This window comes from Heteronotia binoei, chromosome 4 (assembly GCF_032191835.1).
Source record: "Heteronotia binoei isolate CCM8104 ecotype False Entrance Well chromosome 4, APGP_CSIRO_Hbin_v1, whole genome shotgun sequence".
Classification (NCBI taxonomy): domain Eukaryota; kingdom Metazoa; phylum Chordata; class Lepidosauria; order Squamata; family Gekkonidae; genus Heteronotia; species Heteronotia binoei.
The window spans coordinates 25,579,831-25,601,687 of NC_083226.1; the positions used below are offsets into that span (position 1 = coordinate 25,579,831).

The following is a 21,857-nucleotide window of genomic DNA, read 5'->3' on the forward strand; positions in this document are numbered from 1 at the left end:
CTAAAAGTTGGACTTTTTCCGTATAAAATTGCTGGTCTCCAAGTGGGCCCTGAAATTTTCCTGGAATTGCAAGTGATCTCCAGGCTACAGAGGTCAGTCCCCCTGGCAGAAATGGCAGCTTTGAAACAGAGACTGTATAGCATCACATCCCCACTGAACTCGCTCTTCTCAAACTCTAACCCCAAATCCTTGGGCATTTCCCAAATCAGGGCTGGCAACTCTAGTTTAATGAGCCTGCATTCAGTTTAGGTAAATAGGGCTAGAGTGGGAGTATGAAACCAACAAACTAGAAGGTACAAAGTTGGGTTGTCAGATCTGTATACGTATTTGAAATCTGATTGTGCACACAGGCAGTTTGCCTTTTCATCTTCCCTGTGCTTCTCACTTGGTTAGTCAACCTCCAGTTAGTGGCTGGAGATCTGGGATTACACCTGATTTCCAGGCAAGCAAGATCATTTCCTCTGGAGAAAATGACTGCTTTTGAAGGTGGATTCTGTGGCATTGTACTTTGGTGAAGTGATGTCCCTCACCAGACTCCATCCCCAAAATCTGCAGGTTATGTTTCTGTAACCTATGGAGTTTATGGAAAACAGTGTCAAATAATGATGTATATATATTATTATTTATTAAACAACTGAGAGGAAAAGTTCACATCTATAAGTGTGATCCCACCTTGTGACACTTGCAGTTTGAGAAGAGCTACAAAACCAAGAAAAAAACATTGTACTGAAACAGCAATTAAATATAACAATCATAACAACTCAAGCCTGTTTGAGAGACTTGGGGTCTCAGTCCTTCTGACTTGTGTTTAACCAGTCTCTTGAGGAAGAATGCGCCACCTCAAGCTGTGTCTCTTTGCTCGGATGCCCTCTCCGTTCTCCACAGGAGCTTATGGTGTCCCTAGAACAAAATATAATATTCACAGCGTGGAGTGCTTCTGTGGTGGGAGTGCTCCTTCCTGTAGCCTTAGGCCCTTCTCAACCCAGAGCTAGCAACACAGCAGCATCTTTATGGGCAAGCAAACTCCTTTCTCCTCAGTTTCTGACCCTGGGTGAGCAGTACCGACCTACCATGCAAGGCTGTTGTGAGGATTACAAACTAAGGCGCATGACTTGAAAATACTCATTACGATAAATGCATTTCTCTCAGCATCTCGGTATATAAAACCACACTGAGTTGCAACGTAGAATCTGTTGCCATCTCCAGTTCCAACAAATGGCACTTTTTTTGTCACGCAGTTTGAGAAGAGCGCGCCTAACCCGCCATAACAGGAGAAAGCGTGGCCTGTCGACGACTATTTTGCAGGCGCACTCGATAACTTAAAGCTGGGAGCATGATATACGCATCAGCATTAAGACACCGCTTGCAAGATTTCTCCCGCCTCTCCTGTCAAAAGGCAGAGCGAGGCTGCCCGTCAACCCCGAGCGAAAGGTGGGCTACGGCGCGTCCTTTAGCCTCCACCCAGCGGGTGGCGCTGTGGCCTTCCTTCCCGGAAGCGAGCGAACGTGGCCTGTGAGGTGCGAGCGGAATTGCGCAGCGTCGTGACCGCCGCCATTACACGGCGCCGGAGCGAGAGACCGGGAGGGCCGGGAGAGAGTGGGGCCTGGGCCTCTCCCTCGCGCGCGCGCGCTACCTGAGAGGGCCGTTGCGCCGAGAGACCGTTGGCCTGCCCCTCCCCGCGCCCGTCTTGTGTGCCCCCCTCGTCTTTCTTCTCCCGCCCCCACCCCCTTTCGCCGGGCCGGAGCGCGCCGCCGCCCTGGCCACGCCGCCCCGCGCTTCCTCCCTTCAGAACTGAGCGCCCGGCGAGGGGCCGGCCGGCCGGCATGGAGGACAAGATCTTCACCAAGGAGCTGGACCAATGGATCGAGCAGCTCAACGAGTGCAAGCAGCTGAGCGAGAGCCAAGTGCGGAGCCTCTGCGAGAAGGTGGGCGAGGAATAGGCGTCTTTCCCCTGTACCGACATATCTATCTGTCGTCCCCATCCCACTCCGTTTATTGTGTGTTTGTGTAGTCTGTGTGTCTTACATACAGTGTATCTCTCTCCTCATGCTTCACGTACAACGTGTATCTCATGGGTTGTGTTCTACATTTAGTATATGTCTCTGCCACATACTGTTTTATATGTAGTGTGTGTCAAATATTGCATTCTGTATGTCCTATATGGCTCCTTTTGTACTTTTATATATATACTGCCTGTCAGCCACCTTGGAAAAGGCATTTGTATCTGTAAATCACTTCTCTAAGCCAAGCTAGCTGGTGGCTTGGAGAATGCATTTTAAATTGCTTTCCTTCCACCTCTCATTCCCCCCCTCCTCCCATCTAGTTGCTTGCCTTCCTTCTTTCCCTCCCTCAAACATCTGGCATTTATCTCTTGTGGCTCTCAAACATCTGACGTTTATTCTATGTGGCTCTTACCTTAATCAACTTTGGCCACCCCTATATATAGCATGTTCCCTTTTTTGTCTGTTGTGTATTTGCTTCCATATGGGATTTGTTTTATAAATGGTGTCCCCTCCTCATATCTTGTGTTTTTGTCCATTGTCTCTCATATCTACTGTAGGTGTGTACCACTCACGTTATTTGTACATGCAAGGACAACTGACAGGCTCCAGCAGGCTTTTGATCCTCTCAGGATTCAGTTCCCAGAATGTATATGTAAACAATGGGTGTGCACCCAAAACCAGGAAGAAGCTTAAAATTTGTTTTGAATCATGACTCTGCTGCTGGCCTCATCAGGGGCATAAACTGGGTTTCGAGGCAAGCCCTGTGAGCCACACTGACAATTTCAAGGGGCTGAGTGGGGAAGAGAATTGTCAGGGAGGCAACCTCTGGCTTAGAACTGAGAGGAGCTGAAAAGGGAGCAAAAATTCCAGGAAAGTGCTGTTCTTCAAATTGAGGCCAGAGGATGTTAAAGGGGGGGCTCGTCTGCAGCAGTGGCTACGTTGCCAGACTAAAATCTACTAAACTCTTGGTGACCTTGGGTCAGATCCCTACTCTGCCAGGAAGCTTGTTGACTGACTTTGAAGCTTGTTGACTGACATTTATATGCGGACAACCTAACCTGCTTCTTAGGGTTGTCTTGAAGATAAAATTAGGCAGGGAAGAACCACATATACTGCCCTGAGCTTGGAGGAAGGGCGGGATAAAAGAATGTGCTCTGCAAGCAGGCTGTATCTGTTGTTTTTTAAATCTTCAGAAAAGAAACCCAGGCTGAGAAATAAATAATTGACCTGACTTGGATGTCCAAGTCTAGCTCAATCTTGTCAAATCTCAGAAACTAAGCAGGATCAGTCCAGGTTAGTACTTGAGTGGGAGACCACCAAGGAAGTCCAAGGGTTGCTACAAAAAGGCAAACAATGGCAAACTACCTCTGAATGTCTTTTGCCTTGAAAATCCCACTGGGTTGCCCTAAACCTGCTGTGACTTGATGGCAAGAAAAATAAATCAATGTAGCCTTCCTGAGGTCTTTGTCCCTTTTTGGTATCCTTAGAACTATTGGCTGTCAGACTGTGGCTTAAAATCCAGTTATTGAGGACAAAGGTTGAACTATTGAAACATTTTATGTTTCCAGATAATCCTGATTTAAACCCGATGCTGGTGGGATGTAAGAACTTAACCTGCCCAGTATTGTGCTATCTAGCATCTTGTTTAACCTGGCCTGTTGTGTGCCACTATAACACTCACCTGGGCTACAGATCTCTGATTGTAGATACTAATGCAACATGCATAGAGGCCCAGTTAAAACAAGACATGAGGTTCTTGTGTCCAACTGCCATCATGTTTAAATGAGGCCATAGATGGATTTACTGAGGCTACACAAGATAAGAGACTGGTCCAGAAGTGTGGGCATCTGGAAGCAAGAACCTCCATCCAAACGTGCATTTCTCTCATTCCTCACCAGTTGCCATTTTTAAATACCAATTTAGGAGGAATCTGCTCATAAGTTGTGTTGCAGGATGCAACAGATAGAGTCAGGTCACTAGTCTATTATGGTCAATATAATTTTAGTTAAATGGAGAGGTTAGAAAACTGGTTACTGAGGCCTACCTTATTGCAGTAATGCCAGTTTAGACCAAATGCCCATGGAAACATAATATTAAATCAGGTGATACTTTAATTGAACTCATGAAGCTGTCTTTTCCTGATTTAGACCCTTAGTCCATCAAGGTCAGTATTGTTTACTCAGGCTGGTGGCTCCACTCCAGACAGAGGTCTTTTACATCACCTGGTCCTTTGAATAGGAAATGTTGTGGATTTAAACAGGGTACTTTTTGCATGTAAAGCAAATGCACATCTGCTGAGCTATGACTACTCTCTGCTGTAGAAGCCAAAATAATATCTGTCAGTTTGTCTTTATTAAATTTTGGAACTAATATTTATTTTAGTATTTTGCTCCTGCTTCAATATATTCTTCCCATCTCTCCCTGTTTCGGTATCATGAGTATACATTTGCATGCTGATTGCAGAGCTAATTAAAACTTGTTCAGACATGCAGTTCTAGCTTTTATAAAAATATGGATGAATTGTATCCATAATACTTATCTGACTTATTGGGAACAGCTTTTGAAACATAATCAGGTGTCAGCCCTTTTCTTCTACCCTCCCCAGTGACTGGGAAAGATTAAACCAATTTACTTTCACTTATATTTAGTAAACGTTTATAAATACTAAGTGTTAATTTTGTGTTCCCATAGTAACAGATTTGATTAGGAAAAAAAATCGTGTGGTGTGTGTTCAAATGAATTCAATCAAAGCTTTATGTGGAAATTATTTTTATTGGAATAATCCTTGTAGAAACAGACAGTGCACTGCATATGTGTCTTTTGCTATTTAAATTTAAGGTTGGGGGAACCAAAGGCCCTGAAAACTGTTGGCACAGTAATTTTAGAACTGTGAGTGACATGCTATGGCCATGGTTGTCCGCTCATCTATTTCAACAGAATTCACCTTGTCTCCAAATGCCACTGAGTGGCCCTCCTCATTTCTGTTATTTGTTTGTTCAATATCAGATGGATGATTGCACTGTTTCTTCTACCATGTGAAAGTAGGCATAGTAGTAAAAATGTTAACCTTGCTTTTGATTTGGCCTGCAAAGCAAATCAGATGAATTCAGTACTTGATTTTTAAAATTTGGAGTATTTCATGTATTTGTGATTTTATTCCCCCCCCCCTTTACAAATCAGTAAGTATGCATGTGCTCTCTCATGTATTTCTTAGAGATAATCACCTAAAAACATTGTTTACAGCTGTGGAAATGCCAAGCTTACCTAGTAGCATATTGTCACTGATGTCTGTTCATTGTTAATTGTATGAAACAGTGAATCCTTAGAAATGGAGAATTTTCCACAAGAAAAAATAAAGCACTAGAAATGTTTCTAGATTTTCCGCTCCACGTCTCTGAGTAACACAAAACTTAAAAATGGCCTCCCATTTCCATCTTGGGTCTGCTGCAATCTGCAGATGAGGACAGGCAGGGTTTAAGAGTATGCCCTTCCTCTGAAACATTTGTCAGACTTTGCATAAGGAAATTTTTGTTCTAATATATAATACTGTATTCTTTATTGGGACTGTGAGCCACTCATAATAAGATTCACTGCTTTACTGACCAGATTTTTTCTCCTAGTGGACCACTGGTGTTTAGTGTTCTGCCTGAGAACTGTGTGCAGGATTATAGCATTAAACTGATAAATTGTGTATCTCTTTGTGTTTATGTGAGACATCAGTGCTGCAGACACTGAAATAACAGTAGAGGCCATATGGCGGAGCTGCCTCAGTAGTAAAGGCACTCCATCGATTACAGTCTAGGGACCTTTAGTTTTTGGTAGCTGCTGCTCAGTTTTTTTTCACTTAAAATGAATAAAGCTCCCAGAGGAGGAGTGAATATTACCTGGGCCAGCGACTGTTCTTAGACGTGTGAGATGTTTGGGTCCTTAGTGGTTGATACTGTGTACCAGCTGCATCTGTAAAACACATTTGTAGTTGTGCTGTGCTCTGTAGTGATAAAGTGCAGACACAGGTGCTGTGTTTTCTTTCATGCTGGCAGATGGACCTTGCCTTGTGTTCTGAGTTTTTGCAATAACTGGGGTAAATGCCATGGTGCAAGAACATCACACAGGATTTTCCAGAGCGAATGGTGGTGCATCTACAGGTGTTTCAGAGTGTTTTGGGTCATATGTTTGCACTGGGAAAATACTTCAGATCCCTAGATGCCAGGATGTCATTTCAAATTTTAGATGCCAACCCTGTTTAAGAATGGGGACAGGGAACCCTTCCTTTTTAGCATGTAATTTTTAGTAACAGGGGTGTCAGACTCATTTGTTTTGAGGCCGGATCTGACATAAATGATATCTTGTTGGGCTGGGCCATGTGTGTACTTATTTAAGATTAGGTAGCAGAGATTTATTTATTTATTTATTTATATTTCAATTTATATTCCGCCCTTCCCACCGAAGTGGCTCGGGCGGCTTACAACAGATATAACTTTATAAAGGACACAGGCAAACACAAAGATATTAAACACAAAGATTTAAAAAAAAACCCTTAAAACATGCTTAAAACAATAGCACTTGTTGGTCTTAAAGGTGCTTTCTTTGTATTTCTCCCATGGGATCCAGGGAACTGGGCAAAAGAAGCTCTGGCTCTTTCCCTGCCTCTCCAGGGAACCAGGAGGGGAGGAGCCTCAGCCAGTAGAAGGAAGATGCTTGGGTCAGTAGCTCTTCTGTGTGATTGGAAAAGCCTGGCAAAGCAAGCTCTGCTTCCTCCCCCTTCCTCCCCAAGGGAGGAGCCTCAGCCAATGGAAAAAATCAAGGTTTTGCTCTGTGGCTCCTGTGTGATTGAGCAAGCCTTGCAAAACAAGCTGAGATGCAGAAGGAAGCAAGAGAGAGGGAGAAGGAAGCAGACAAGAGCCAGTTGCTTGAGGGGCTGATAGGAGACCTCTGGGGGCCTGATTTGGCCTCTGGGCCACATGTTTGACACCCCTGCCCTATGTGGTAGCCGTAATGGGAAAAAGAAAAATATGTGAGAGAAAAATAGTTGCTTGGGGCCTGATAGGAGCTCTCGGGGGGCCTGATTTAGCCTCTGGGCTGCATGTTTGACACGCCTGGTTTGAATGTTTTCACACCTATTCTCAGTTAAGAGCATCTTTAGATGTGCCCTTAACATTTCTGAAGTGTCCTTAGATGTTAAAGCTGTTCTTGTGTTGTATTGTAACAATAGCCTTGTGCCACTGGCCATCTGCGGGTATGTGGCTACCCAACAACCCCACAGCTGACACAGCAGGAATTTAAGTGTAGATCTCCTGTGCCCAAGTGAAGGACACTAGACCATTTTTGAAAATTAATAAGGATATGGGGAGAAGGGGATAATCCGATTTTGAAATGAAAAGAATTATATAGGAATATGTACATTAACCAAGAACATTTATATTATATATAGTGCATTTTTCAGGAATAAAATATGTTCTGAGATACTTCGCTTCTCCTTTCCCTTTTATCATTTTAATATAGCAATTAAATTTCAACATCATCAACAGGAGAACAATTAGATTAGAGTAAGAATATTTTGAATCCGTTCCAGCTCCCGCAAACACTGTATTCTGCCCCTCCATCTTGATGTTATCAGAACTTACCTGGACTCAGCTCTGGGAAAGTCCACGTGTCGAATAGTCCTCCTCCTTGTTTGTATTTAAATGTCCTTAGTGAGGCAGGATTCTGGAGCACTGTAATAGTGCTGTTCGGGGGTCATTTTGTAGAAAAATAGGTAGTGGAGCTCATCCAGGGATTGTTATGCAGCTGTACATACTATTCAATGGACAAGGAGGTGGAACTCTTAGAAAGGTTCAGGAGCTGTGCTCCTTTGAGCTCCCACTGAATCCGAGGCCTGGTGCTGTTAGAAGGCAGCCGTGTTCCCCCAGAAATCTCTGCATGAGTTCTTGAATTTTGGTGTGGTAGCCTTGAATAGAATATACTGAAAACAATCTTATTGTGGCTTCAAGTCTCACCTGCCGTTTTCTCCCCTTTTATTAGGCTAAAGAGATACTTACAAAAGAATCAAATGTACAGGAAGTACGTTGTCCTGTTACAGTTTGTGGGGATGTCCACGGTCAGTTCCATGACCTTATGGAGCTCTTTAGAATTGGTGGGAAGTCACCGGACACAAATTATCTCTTCATGGGCGATTACGTTGACAGAGGATACTACTCTGTAGAAACTGTGACTCTTCTTGTGGCATTAAAGGTAAGGTATATGGGTTGCAAATCAGAGGTTGGGAGAAGCTGAGGTTATAATTTTAGACTAGAACAAACAAGATCCAAAAGATTCCCAGGGAAAATGGGGGAATCACGTCCCTTTCTCTTTTATGCTCCCTCCTCTCCCCTTTTCCATTCCCTGCCACTTAAACATTTTGGATTTTTCTGCCCCCCTCCCCATCAGTACATGGCCCTGTTTTGCAGGTTTATTGATCTGCATTCTGAGGCCATTGTTTAAAATTAGATATGATTATTTAGTATATGTTATGAGGAAAGTCTGAAGAGTGGGGCAGGGTGGCCAAACTTGCTTAACGTAAGAGCCACATAGAATAAACGTCAGATGTTTGAGGGGAGGAAGGCAGGCAGGTAAATAGATGGGGGAAGGAGGGAGAAAGCAACTTTAACTTTACACTGTCCAAGCTGCCAGCTGGCTTGGCTTGGAGAAGTGAATTAAGGAGACAAAAGCCTTCTCTGACCTGGCCACACAGTATGTGTGAAAGAGCCACACGTGTACCTCCCAAGCCACTGTTTGGCCACCCCTGGTCTGAGGCTTTTCAGTTTAGAAAAGAGTTGGTTAAGGGTAGACATGATAAAGGTTTATAAAATGATGCATGAGGAGGAGAGAGTTGACAAAGATAAATTTTTCTCCCTCTCCCCAAATACTAGAACTCAAGGGCCTCAACTGAAGCTGATGGGCAGTAGGTTCAGGATGGACAAAAGGAAATATTTCTGTAGAGAGTGGTTAAAACGTGGATGATAGGTCTATTAGTGGCTCCCAATGCCAGGAGGCAGCATCAGAGGAAGGCCTGTTGTTGAGCCTCTAAAAGGAACTGATTGGCCACTGTATGAGACAGGATGCCGGACTCGATGCTGGACTGGTCTGATACAGCAGTGCTGTTCTTATGTTATTTACTGGTGCATGAACTGTATTTACTGGTGTTGGAATTGTGTATTATTTGCAATATAACCATTTGATGCACTCCTATAATACTGGTTCACTCTCTCTCTCTCTCGCTCTCTCTGTTCAGGTGCGCTACCCTGAACGTATTACAATACTGAGAGGCAACCACGAAAGCAGACAGATTACACAAGTATATGGCTTCTACGACGAATGTCTACGGAAATACGGAAATGCCAATGTTTGGAAGTATTTCACGGATCTGTTTGATTATCTTCCTCTTACAGCTCTAGTAGATGGACAGGTAAGAAGTTTCAGAAACAAGTGTGTTGTATGACAGTGTGGCAGACTTGTAATCGGTGGCTGCTGGTCAGAATTCTTGTTGGGGACGTATAAAGGGTATAATGAAGTGAATGATCTCCCAGAGCCCAGCATTGCATCCCCAGTGTGCAGTATTACGAGGCAAATCTCATACCCCGGATCTGAATTATTATGAATTAAAAAGACTTCTGTTTTAGACTTCTTTAGTTGTCAGGATGTCTTTGGGATACATACATACATTTCAGCTTTGCTTTTATTTATTTTGTTAGTGGTATTTCTGTGCTGCTTTTCTCCCCAAAGGTGCCTAAAGCAGCTCGCAGATAGATATCAAAATATAAACTGCCAGGGCTTTTTTTGTAGAAAAAGCCCAGCAGGAACTAATTTGCCTTTTAGGCCACATCCCCTGACACCAGCCAGCCGAAACTGCTTCCTGTGTGTTCCTGCCCCAAAAAAGTCCTGTAAACTATCAAGATTAATAAATAACATTGAACAACTAAACATAGATTTCCCAGGCCGGTCCTGTCCAACAAGGCTGCCTGCCTCAGGCTAGGAGCCATTCACCCCATTTGCATGCTTTTAAGGGCCTGCCAAGAAGAGAGGATGGAACTCTGCTACTGCTGCTGCTTGCTTGCTGCCAACAAAATCTTCCTCACTTCCGCCTCCCACTAGCAGCTTGGACGTACTTCAAGAATAAACACAGAAGGGTTTTCCTTCGGTAGCAGCAGGAAGTCACAGAAACAACAACAGAAATCTGTAGGGACTGCCAGCTGTTGGAGTAGGTGGCCCGTGTGGTGTGAGAGCTGGCGCTCTTAGGAGCAGAATCTGATTTCAAGGATATAACGTTGAATTTGACAAACCTGCTTCTCTAACAAGTCCTAGAAAAAACACCTTTCAGATTTTTAAGCAAAACAGGGCAGACTGAACTCATCCCATAAAAAAAAGAACACTTGAACTGATTCAGGGAGTTGGCACTGTTTGGTTGTCTTTTCTAGAATTATGGAGTTTAAAAGTTGCCGGCTGCATCAGTGTTTTATAAGCCTGTTTTTATAGTAATTGTTAAAAAAAATGTGATTGTGGTGTTATGTTCCCCTTTGGGGTGAGGGGTAGAAATGGCAACATGGAAGCAGAGGCAGAATTGTATCTGTGGTTCTGCAGGGTGCCATATAGCATTGTGTTTCAGCAACATTTACCTCACAGCAGAGGGGAAATTGGGTGCCTTGTTACCAATGCTTTGGTTTGTCAACAGAATGCTAGCCAGTGAAGTCTTCCAGCCTGCCTTCTCTGCTGTGCTACCCGCTCTTGAAAGCAGAGTCATATAAGAGGAGTTGCCTCTAAATATGTAATGGCGGGGTGGGGGAAGCTGTCAAAAACCTTTGCATTTTCTTTTAAACAGGTTTTAGGCAACTTGATTCAGTGCTGTTTGCTTCTGTGATGTTCCACTCTATTTTCAGAAAAGTTCGTGCAACCCTTTAAGTGCTGTTTCATTTCCTTAGTATTGCACAGGCAGCTTGCAAGCAAGCACTCAAAAAACCAATTGGAGCTCCAATCACTAGTATCAGCATCATCATTTTGTGGTCTTGTTTCTTTGTGAATTCTCCTTTTTTTAAAAAAAAAATCATTTTACCATTGTACTGTTGTATACCAGGAGAACAAAAACAAATGTTAATACTTTTTAAAGCACAGTATTTTACAATCTCATCCTTGTCTGTTATAATAGAATCTTGTGTGACATTTTGTCATTGTTTTCACTGCTACCAAAGACTCTTGCCTTAGAATTCTTAATTGAACCCAATGAACAGAATGGCTTAGTTATATTTGGCAGAGTGACAGAACAGTCAGTGCATGGGGGTTGGCTATGAGGTAAAAGAAGATCTGTTACTCTAAAGAAAGCATCTGTTTTCACTGAAACATAAATAGAACTAATTTAGAAGTCTTACAGTGTAATAATTTCAGTATGGTTTATAAGAGTAATGGTTTCAAGATAAGTACAGTTCTCCTTTCTCTAAAGTTTTTTAGATAGACCTCGCCACAAAGGCATATTTTACTTACTTGCCACTTAGGCTAATAACTTCCACACAAAGAAACTATTCCCCTCACTTGCCACTTAGGCTAATGGCTCCCACATGAAGAACACAGATTTGTCTCACGCTCCACAGCACCTCACTCATTCTGTTCACCCGCTCAGCTCCCTCTTTGTCTACCACGCACAAGCCCTCTGAACAACTCAGTCAGCTCCACCTCTTGGGATGCAGCTACCATCCAGTCATAACACACTTCACTCCTATCTCACTCCCCTCTTTCTTACCTTGGAGGGCTGCATTTTAAACCACAGCTATACATATAAAACCCCACAACAAATCCCAGAAATAAAAACACACAAAATATTTACATAGCAAAAGCACCGTGTCTCATTTCCCATTTGCAGCTGCTTCATTGGGAAGGGACTGGGTTGCAAGGCACTTTAAAATGGCAGACCAATCAGAAAGTAGGAGGCATCACTAGCCTGACCGCTGCTCTTTCCAGGTGCATCAGTAATGCTTTGCCATTTGCTCAGATAGGCTAGTGCTGCAGCTTCTTTTAAAGCCCAAATATCGCCACAAACCAGGTCTGAAAAAAGACTGGATGACAACATGGAAATAGTAGACTGTAAGGGTTTGGGAGCAATATGGACTGACTTTTCCATAATAGTCTCATTAAGAAATGGAATGATGGCAGCTTCAGAAGACAGACCTGCTAGTATGGAAGTGATCTGTGTGGCAAAGTAATTGGCTGGCGCCAGTGCAAAATTTCTGTTAGTGCTAGAGCTCTTGCACAAATGGCCACACAAGAAAAATACCACAGTAGTGCTAAGTCAAACTTACTGCATCCTCACTTGTGCAAGATGTTGCACAACCAATTTCTAGGTACTGAAATACACAGGGAGGAAAGTGCTGTTCCTTCATTAGTGATCGTCCACATAAAAATGTATTAGGTGAGAAGTGACTCATAGCTAGCTATAGTAAAAGGCGTGCTGTTTGTCAATAGATACGTAAGGGGACGTATGACTCTTCAAAATACTTAGAAGTGTACATGCTAATTCAACAAATATTGAGGGCAGTTAAGTCATCGCTGGAGAAATGGCTTTGTCATCTGGGAAATACATGCATGGGTGTGTTGCACATTCTTGTACCATTATTGAAAGAGAAGGGTGAAGCAGCTTTCTTCACCTTCTGTGTTGGTTCCTGCTCTCAGCTAGAGATTTCTCAGCTTCAGCAGCCTCCCTGTCATACTGCTGTACTGAATACCGTTCATGAAGCCTGGGATTTTGTCAGCGGTATTGATATAAAACGGTGGGGGGAAATCTTATCACACAAACCTTCAATTCAGAGTGTTTTAATTGTTAGTAGAAATTGTGATCTCTCCGGGACTGGAAGTCCCAGGAGAGAAAGTATCCCACAAACAGGGCCCCTTATTAAAAAAAAAAAATAGGTTGAAGCGGTAACATTTTAACTGGCTCTAGAGAGAGCAACAGTTCATTAGCCTTTACAAAGATTTAGCCTTTACAAAAGGGAATGCAGGCCCCATTATAAAAAAAAAAAATAGGTTGGAGCCAATGTTCCCTTGAGTTGATGTGAGCATACATTTTTGTCTTAGCTCAGGAAGGAGGGCCCCAGAGCAAACTAATCTATGTAGTAGCCAAATCGCTTGCTCAAAACTGTAATGCTGGTAGCTCATGAAGTAGAATTTTTGCTTAAAAGACTCCACAGCTTAGAGGGAGTATTGGTTGGAGCAGTAGCGTTTTAACTGGCTGTGGAAGAAAGCAACAGTTCAAAGATTTAGCCTTTGCAGAAAGGAATGCACCTCTTTATTTTCATCATACCCATCGTCATTTTCTCTTGCTTTTCATTCCTATGCAGATATTCTGTCTCCACGGAGGTCTTTCTCCATCCATAGATACACTGGATCATATCAGAGCTCTTGATCGTCTGCAGGAAGTTCCACATGAGGTAATGTCAATGGAAATGTATTCTGGCCTTTGTGGGTGTGATGTCGGGCTCTGAGCCCTTCCCTTCAGACAGGGTAGATTTCAGTTTAGAATGCAAGTTACATGTTGTGTTAGAACTGAACTAGGCCGGTTTTGTAGTTAGACAATAACATGTACCTTCTAATTTGCAGTTTGCAGAATGTGGAACCATTTTGTAGATTAGTTTTTTTGCGTCGTTAAACTCTGAATTAATCATCAAGGTTAGTGGCCTAGTTTGTTTGCACTTCTAAATCTTTTTAACATCCGTAGTCCTAAACAGTTCATTCCAGACAAATACTCCATACTGTCGTTACAGTGTTTTGCATATTATGCCTAGATCTAGTCCCAGTTGAGATTTTAAATTGTGGTTTTGGATGTGTTCTTTTATCATTGTTGTTTGATTTGCACTGTAAGCTGTCTTGGAATTCTGAAAGAAAGAAAAAGACAACTAATAAATGTTTTAAGTAGCTAAATAGATCATTTTACTTTGGCGTTGAGAACAATAGCTTTGAGAAGATAGCTTTAGAACACTAGCACCCAAACTTCCATAACCAAAAGACCCCCATTTTTATTTAATGTTCTTTATGGCCCCGTGAGCCATCCTCTTCCCTGTTGACAGTTCCCTTCCTCAAAACAATACAGTGAGAAGTACATCACCTACACTGCAGAAGAAAGTCTGCACAGGAGGTTCCACAGGAGGTGGTGGCGGCCACAAGTATAGCCACCTTCAAGAAGGGTTTAGATAAATATATGGAGCACAGGTCCATCAGTGGCTATTAGCCACAGTGTATGTGTGTATATAAATTTTTTTGCCACTGTGTGACACAGAGTGTTGGACTTGATGGGCCGTTGGCCTGATCCAACATGGCTTCTCTTATGTTCTTATGTAAAGTCCGATGTACATATTGTCTGTATATGACTTGTGAGGTCAGGCCTTAAGGCTAGCTGAGTGTGTTAAGGCCACAACTCAGGCCCTGTCCTGAGTTCCAGTCAGCCTTACCCCATGATTAGGCAACACTTTGCACTGAAGCCTGCAAGAAACTTCCTGTTTGGTTAATGTTCTAATTAGATGGAGAACAAATAGGGGTGGGAAGGAGCCTGAAAAAAACTTTCAGAGCTGCTTATAGAAATGGGAAAAGACCAGTGTGACACAAAAACTGAACTTCTAGTATTCATTTGGAAAGTACAACTGGCTGTTTTTGTCTGTGGGTGCAGATTGGTGTGTCTGTGCTGGAATCCTTTGCATTGGAAAGGAAATAGTGGAAACCAGCTCAGTTTTTGTGTCAGAGGTAGCTATGATGAGTGCATGAGGAATGTGCCTCCTTGGCGCCACTGAACCAATTAAGTGTTCCTGAGGCTGAGCTTTTGAGTCCCAGCAGTGACGTTAGTTAGATGAGCAAGAGAAGGGTTCAGCCTCTGATCCTGCAGAGAGAGCCAATGTGATGTGGTGGTTGGAGGGTTGGGCTAGGCCAGGGGTGGCCAAACTGGGGCTTGGGAGCCACGTGTGGCTCTTTCACACAAATTGTGTGGCTTTTGAAGCCCCCACTGCCCCATCAGCCAGCTCAGACAAGGCATTTGTCTCTTTAAATCACTTCTCCAAGCCAAGCCAGCCAGCAGTTTGGAGAATCCATTTGAAGTTAAAGTTGCTTTCTTTTCACCTCTCCTTCCTGTCCCTTCTCCCATCTATTTTCCTTCCTTCCTCCCTCCCAGATCTGATGGTCATGTCTTCCTGTTCTCAAACATCTGATGGTCATGCCTTGCAGCTCTCAGATAGCTGACATTTATTTTGTGTGGCTCTTCCATTAAGCAAGTTTGGCCACCCGTGGGCTAGGATCTGAGACACCCAGGTTTAAATCCCTACTTCTGCCATGGAAGCTTGCTGGGTGACCTTGGGCCAATGCTGTACTCTCTGCCTAACCTACCTCACAGGATTGTTGTAAGCTGCTTTGGGTCCCCTTTGAGGAGAAGAGTGGGTATAAGCGAAGTAAATAAATAAAAGACTCGTGAGCCTCTTAATGCACCCATGTGGACCTCCAGCAGTCCCCTGACCCCAGTTTGAGAAATGTATTTTGTAGTAGCTTGTAGATAATCATTGGAGTAATTTTCCTGTTATCTGAAATGTGATGTTGTGGTCTGGCAGCAGTGCGCACAATCCCTACAGCTATAGACTCCTACCAAGGCAGAATTGGAAGAAAGTACATTTCAAACTGATGCTGTTGTCAGCCAGAGCTTACTAGATGAGTCAGTGTGGAATTCTGAGCTTGTGCATTGCTTTTAAAGTGGGCTGTTTAAAGCTGGCATTGCACCTGTTGTGCACACATGTGAAATTATGCCTAGTTTTGCATGCAAGAGCTGATCGAGCATGATTTGGCTGGTAGTGTGAAGCAAAAATTTCCCCATTCCTGTATCTTTCCAAGGAAAAATTAATTAGTAATACAGTAGCTATAATAGCAGTTCAGTCAGCCACTTGAAAGTTAAAATGAAAAACAGTCTAGGGCAGGGGTGGCCAAACTGGCTTGGGAGTCACATGCGGCTCTTTCACACATATTGTGCTGCTCCCAGTGTCAAGGAGGAACTTAATGTAGGCTTACTCTTGAGTAAGCGTGCTTAGCATTGGGACCTCAGTCAACCGCTGAACGTTGATCAATAGGTAGGCGACTATTTCCAATGTGTGTGAAGTTGGCTATGATCTGTAAGGCCTTGGAGAAGTCTGGGACCAGCATATCTATGGCACTGCCTCCTCCACTATGGCCTGGAAAAGCATTATGTTCTACTGGTCAAAATCTACTGATGATCCCCAGCCCCAAAGAGGTCCGGCTGTCCTCATCGAGGGCCAGGACTTTCTCAGTCCTGGCCCCGACTTGGTGGAATTCTCTGCTGGAAGACACCAGGGCCCTGTGGGATCTTTTACAATTCCGCAGGGTCTGCAAAACAGAGATGTTCCGCCAGGCTTTTGCTTGAGGACAGCATCGGGTGCCAGGCTGACACCCCCCTCCACTTAAGGAGGGGACTGCTCTCAATGCCTAGAAAGCGGAATCACAGCACATTATAAAGAATGTTCATTGGGTTGCAACTGCTTTTAATTCATCAGTTTTATTGTTTTTATGTGTATTTTTTGTTGCACATCTAGAGCCCAGCATTGGCTGGGATGAGGCGATTCACAAATGTAAATAATAATAATAAATAATATCTACACAAAAAGCTGATGGTAAGTAAAATCTTAAAACCTGAGCCTGGCAGAACATTTCTGGATATACCGCTTGATCAAGTGATTTTAGCTGTTTACGTCGAGTTAATTTTTTCCTCATTGCTGCTTCAGCTTCTATATTCTGTGAAACTGACATCAGGGACTTGAAAGCCTTTATTGTTTACTTTTTATCTTAAACTTGATGAGCTTTGGGGAGGTGGGTCTGATTTATTTATTTTTCTTTCACAGGGCCCGATGTGTGACCTCTTGTGGTCTGATCCAGACGATCGTGGTGGTTGGGGTATATCTCCACGTGGTGCTGGTTACACATTTGGCCAAGATATTTCTGAAACATTTAACCACGCCAATGGTCTCACGTTGGTGTCTCGTGCTCATCAGCTCGTAATGGAGGTAAACATTCTGTTGTCTAACTAGATGTGGCTCAGACCTGGAGAAATCGTAAAGGAAAGATTCCCTTTAAATGTGGACCTTGTGTGCAGTGACTCATCTGGCATCTAAAATGTATTTGCCAGAAAATTCATATTCAAGATCAAGGCAACTTTGAACTAGTCATTAAAAATAGTGATAATAAAATGACTCATACCTAAACAAAACATCAATGGTGAAGGTGACTGGATGTACCTCTTGTCAATCCCCCCCCCTCCCCAGCTCTTGTTTCAACATCTAGAAATACTGCTGTGGTCATGGGATGCTGCTAAGCATCAGGGGTACAGTGGAAAAGAGGGTGAATTCTTTCCCACTTGATGCTGCACTTATGGAAGAAGGCTGATACTGTCCCTATTCCTTCTCCTTTGCTGCATTCCTCTGACACACACAGCTCTTCATCCTCCCGTGGCCCCAGGGATATCTTTCCAGAAGCTGAAAGGGTTGGGGGAAGAAGAGAACCACAGAAAAATCATGGTTCTTCTGGTGGCTGGCTGGATAGGGGCCACTGTATTTGCCTTAGAAGTATGTGGTTTTTATGTGGTCTCTAGAAACGTGTTGCATAGTCCTGTAATACAAATGCATCTTTTGCCTCAAATTTAAATTGATCCAGTATTAGCTGGCCACATGACAAATCTAGTGGTTCCATGCAAACAGTTCTGTTGATGGTGCTTGGCAGACAGTTTAACTGAGTTGGCTTTGCAAAAAAACAAACAAACCCCAAAACAAAACATTCTCGACAAGTAATTGGACTTACTGGGGGATTTTCTCCAAAGTATGTTTCCCAACCTTTTACCATGATACAGACTAAAAAATCCTATTTGCCATGACATCAAATTTTATCTCAGGAATGGATCTGGATTATGCCAAATTTCAGGATGGCTGTGGTGTAGCAGTTCAGACGTTTGGCTCTTATGTCAGTATTCTCATGTTTGTGAACTTTTTTGTCCACCCAATGTATAATTTCTGTTTTTCAAATTTTGATTCAGTTAAAAATTCCCAGAATATTTTGTGGATTTTTGTGCTCATACGTTCGGTGAAAATCTGTTACGAGATTTCACACTTCCTGCTGTATCTGATGAAGGGAGCTCTAAGAACCTTAGCCCCTGCTGGGCCCATCCAGTCCAGCATCCTGTCTCACGCTGCAGCCAACCAGTTTCCCTGGATGGCCAACAACAAGGCATAGAGGCCAAGGCCTTCTCCTGTTGTCACCTCCTGGCTTTGGGACTCAAGAGGATTAGGGCATCTTAATGTCAAGGTTCCTCTCAAAAGCTCATAGCCTGACAGTCTGGTGGGTTTCTAAGCTGCTATGGATGCTTTATCTACTGACACATTATTACTTAGTGTAATTTTGGGAAAGCCTACTCAGTGAGGACTTTTGCTTGTCAAAAACCATCCATCCGGACAAACACTATGATATGCTGACTAACACATTTAGTTAAACTCTTATCAAGAATACTTTTATCAAGAATCCTACAGATCTTTTGGCACATTATGGAGAATTAAAGGTAAAGGTAGTCCTCTGTGCAAGCACCAGTCATTTTCGACTGTGGGGTGATGTTGCTTTTGCAGCGTTTTCACAGCAGACTTTTTACGGGGTGGTTTGCCTTCCCAGTCATCTACACTTTCCCCCCAGCAAGCTGGGTACTCATTTTACCAACCTTGGAAGGATGGAAAGCTGAGTCAACCTGGAGCTGGCTACCTGAACCAGCTTCTGCCGGGATCGAACTCAGGTCATGAGCAGAGGGCTTCGACTGCAGCTTTACCACTGCGCCACAGGGCTCTTGTAAAGAATTACAATCTTGCAATACTGCAAAGAAAAGTCCATCCCAGTGAGCATCCAGGTATAGGCTCATTTTGTCAAAGTCTTCTTCATGAGTATTCCTATATATTTCAAAGTTATCAGCCTCTTGTACAATTCAGTGTGTGTATTGGGAGCAAGCCAGTCCTTAACTTCTTCTCTAAACAGATGCAAAAAGCCTTCTGGATTTGGCTGGCAAAATGCTCTCTGCAACCTCTTTATTTCCTTCAAAATTGGCATGCTGGAATAAACCATGATAATTATAACAAGATACAACACAAGGCTGAATGGGAGAAAAGATATATATATATATATATTTAAATTTTAAAAAATTTGATTAAGAACTTACCTCTCAGTGCCACTTAAGTGTTTAAATTTATATGGAGCAAAGCATTATCAAGAACAGTATTCTTGATAAAAGTTTTACTAAATGTGTCTACCAGCATATCACAGTGTTTGTTTGTATCTCCTCTACTAAGAGCCGAAAAACCATCCAGCAGCAGCAGGCATGTTCATTTGAAATTAGTCTATGTGTTAGTATAAGGAATGGCTGCCCGACTGTACTGTATGAGTCTGGCCTTAAAGGAAGATGTTAAGTGGGTCAGTGGCACTCGCCTCACTGTTTAAATTGCTGGTTAGTGTTGTTAATTTGTATACATGGGGCAGCAGATGTTGACGATATTAAAGTCAGGAGGCCTTAAGAAAGTGTTGCACTTGAAATCTCTTTAAGAAGAAATAAGATTAGTATCTTAGCTCTGTCATATCCCAAATTAGCATCTGAGCACGATAAAGTTAATTTGGGAGTATCTTAAAAAAAATGTTTCTCTTTCTTTAGTTCAAAACAGCTCGTTTTATGGTGATGACTATTTTGCAAGGGATTCTGAAATGCTTTTAATCCAGTCACGTATTTTATGAGAAAATGGTTTGTTTCCTTCCCCCCACTGCAGGGTTACAACTGGTGCCACGATCGGAATGTGGTCACCATTTTCAGTGCACCTAATTATTGTTACCGTTGTGGGAACCAGGCTGCTATCATGGAACTAGATGACACTTTAAAATATTCCTTGTAAGAAAACCTGTTTTGTTTCATTCGGCATTGGGGGGTGGGTAATTATTAGTTTCTTTGTTTTATGAATAAGATGACATCCTTCAGGCAGAAAACACACCACTTTGCAGGGTATGAACACAGTGGATCTGGAAGGGGAGGTGACTTCCACATATTCTCTCTTCCTTGTGCATACCTTTGATTCATTCCCCCCCCCCCCCCCAAGCTGTATTCTGGCAGAAAAGGGAACTTGGTTACACATTGGGAGGGGATAGCAGGATCTAAGCCAATATGTGGTTATGGTCAGAAAAGGATGTGAAATAAATGCACAGCAACACTACATTTCTATCATAGCTTTGGTGGGGCAAGATTGTTAGTTGAATTTTGTATGTGTAGTCTCTGATCAGTCTAATTGAAACTAGCGATCCCCCACCGCCACCACTTTCAGTGTTAATCACAGAAATAATGAAGTTGGGCCAGGATTTTAAGTTAGTATTTCAGTCCTGTTACCCTGACTTGGATAACCGAAGTTCACTAGATCCAGCAGATCTTGGAAGGCAAGCAGGGTCAGCCCTGGCTAGTATGTGGATGGGCAACTTCCAAAGAATATATCAGGGGTGTGATGCAGAGGTCTGCAATGGCAAGCCTCCTCTGAAACATCTCTTGCCTTAAAAACAAGTCTAGCTCGCCACCTGGTGGTGCATAATGCTAAGTTAGAAGCTCTGTTGCCAGACAATCTTAAGATCTCCAGGCTTTACTACACACACTGCCATGTGATAATTATTCAGTCTTGTCCTTTTAACATTGGGTTTTTTTTAGTTCAATGGAATGTATATATGTTTGGGTTACTGCTAAAATTCTTATGGACACAGATAAGGAAATAATATTGACTAAAACCAAATTTGCTCTGAAGATTTCTTACTGTGCATATTGCTGTTTTGCACTGATGACATGTTTAGCCCCATAAAACTGCAAAATATAGTACACAGTCTTGTAAAATGCTTGACTCTAAGCAAGCCTTCCACTTCTTGCCTGCGTTTCAGATTTGTCAAGGCCAGTTCTGTTGGTTTGCTGTCCTGTGGCTGGCTAAGATGGGAAGGGCCACATATGCAGTAATGGGTGTCTTGTAGAAACCTTAACTTAAAACACATTTGAATGCAAAATACTTTTTTCCTCTTCCCTTCTCCCTGCTTCTCTGCAGCCTTCAATTTGATCCAGCACCTCGCCGTGGAGAGCCTCACGTTACTCGGCGTACCCCAGATTATTTCCTATAATCATCTTTTCTTCAACCTGGCCTTGATCAGAAGAAAATACCTGGCATTTTTTTTTTGTGGAGGGGAAGGGGAGGAGCAGCAGTGTCTGTGATTCAGTTGGGGTCTATCTCAGCATAACAGCCTCTTCATGGACCAAACTGTGCCAGAATGAGGATGACGAGCTTTGAGCACAACTTACAAAGACTGACTTCAACACACTAACCAATACTAGATCAGCCAGTTTTGCCTGCTGTATTCTGTAGTCATTGTTCTTCTTCTGGATGGTTCAGAGAGAGAGAAGAAAAGGTAACTAACACCCATCTCCCTTTCATGCTTATGTGTAAATTTTAGTTGTAGTGTTTAAACTGGCATGTTATTAACATTTTGAAGTTTAAGGAAAATGCACAAACTAACTTGCCTCTTAACTCTTATTGCCCTCTATTTTATTGACATAAGTAACTTAACTGGAGAAAAAAAAAATTCCTCTGCGGAGTCTGTTGTCATAAAAGCTTTTCACTCCATTTAAGATAGATGACTGTTCTGTGTTGATCCTGTTTTTTTTTCTGTATATTCGTCATGAACGTGCTTGCATCTTCTTTGATGTATTTGAACAAATAAACCTACAAATCATTAATCCAACCTGTGGGAGATTCTGGAATA

The 21,857-nt window shown here is 42.8% G+C and overlaps 1 protein-coding gene across 1 annotated transcript; it reads left to right on the forward strand.

Annotated features, from left to right (window-relative positions):
- The first annotated feature begins 1,538 nt into the window (after window positions 1-1,538).
- PPP2CB (protein phosphatase 2 catalytic subunit beta) lies at window positions 1,539-21,836 on the forward strand. The gene is made up of 7 exons (XM_060236977.1): window positions 1,539-1,925; window positions 8,025-8,234; window positions 9,274-9,447; window positions 13,361-13,450; window positions 16,904-17,065; window positions 19,847-19,965; window positions 21,146-21,836. The coding sequence occupies exons 1-7, from the start codon at window positions 1,824-1,826 to the stop codon at window positions 21,216-21,218; spliced, it is 930 nt and encodes a 309-aa protein (XP_060092960.1). The 5' UTR covers window positions 1,539-1,823; the 3' UTR covers window positions 21,219-21,836.
- The last annotated feature ends 21 nt before the right edge of the window (window positions 21,837-21,857 follow it).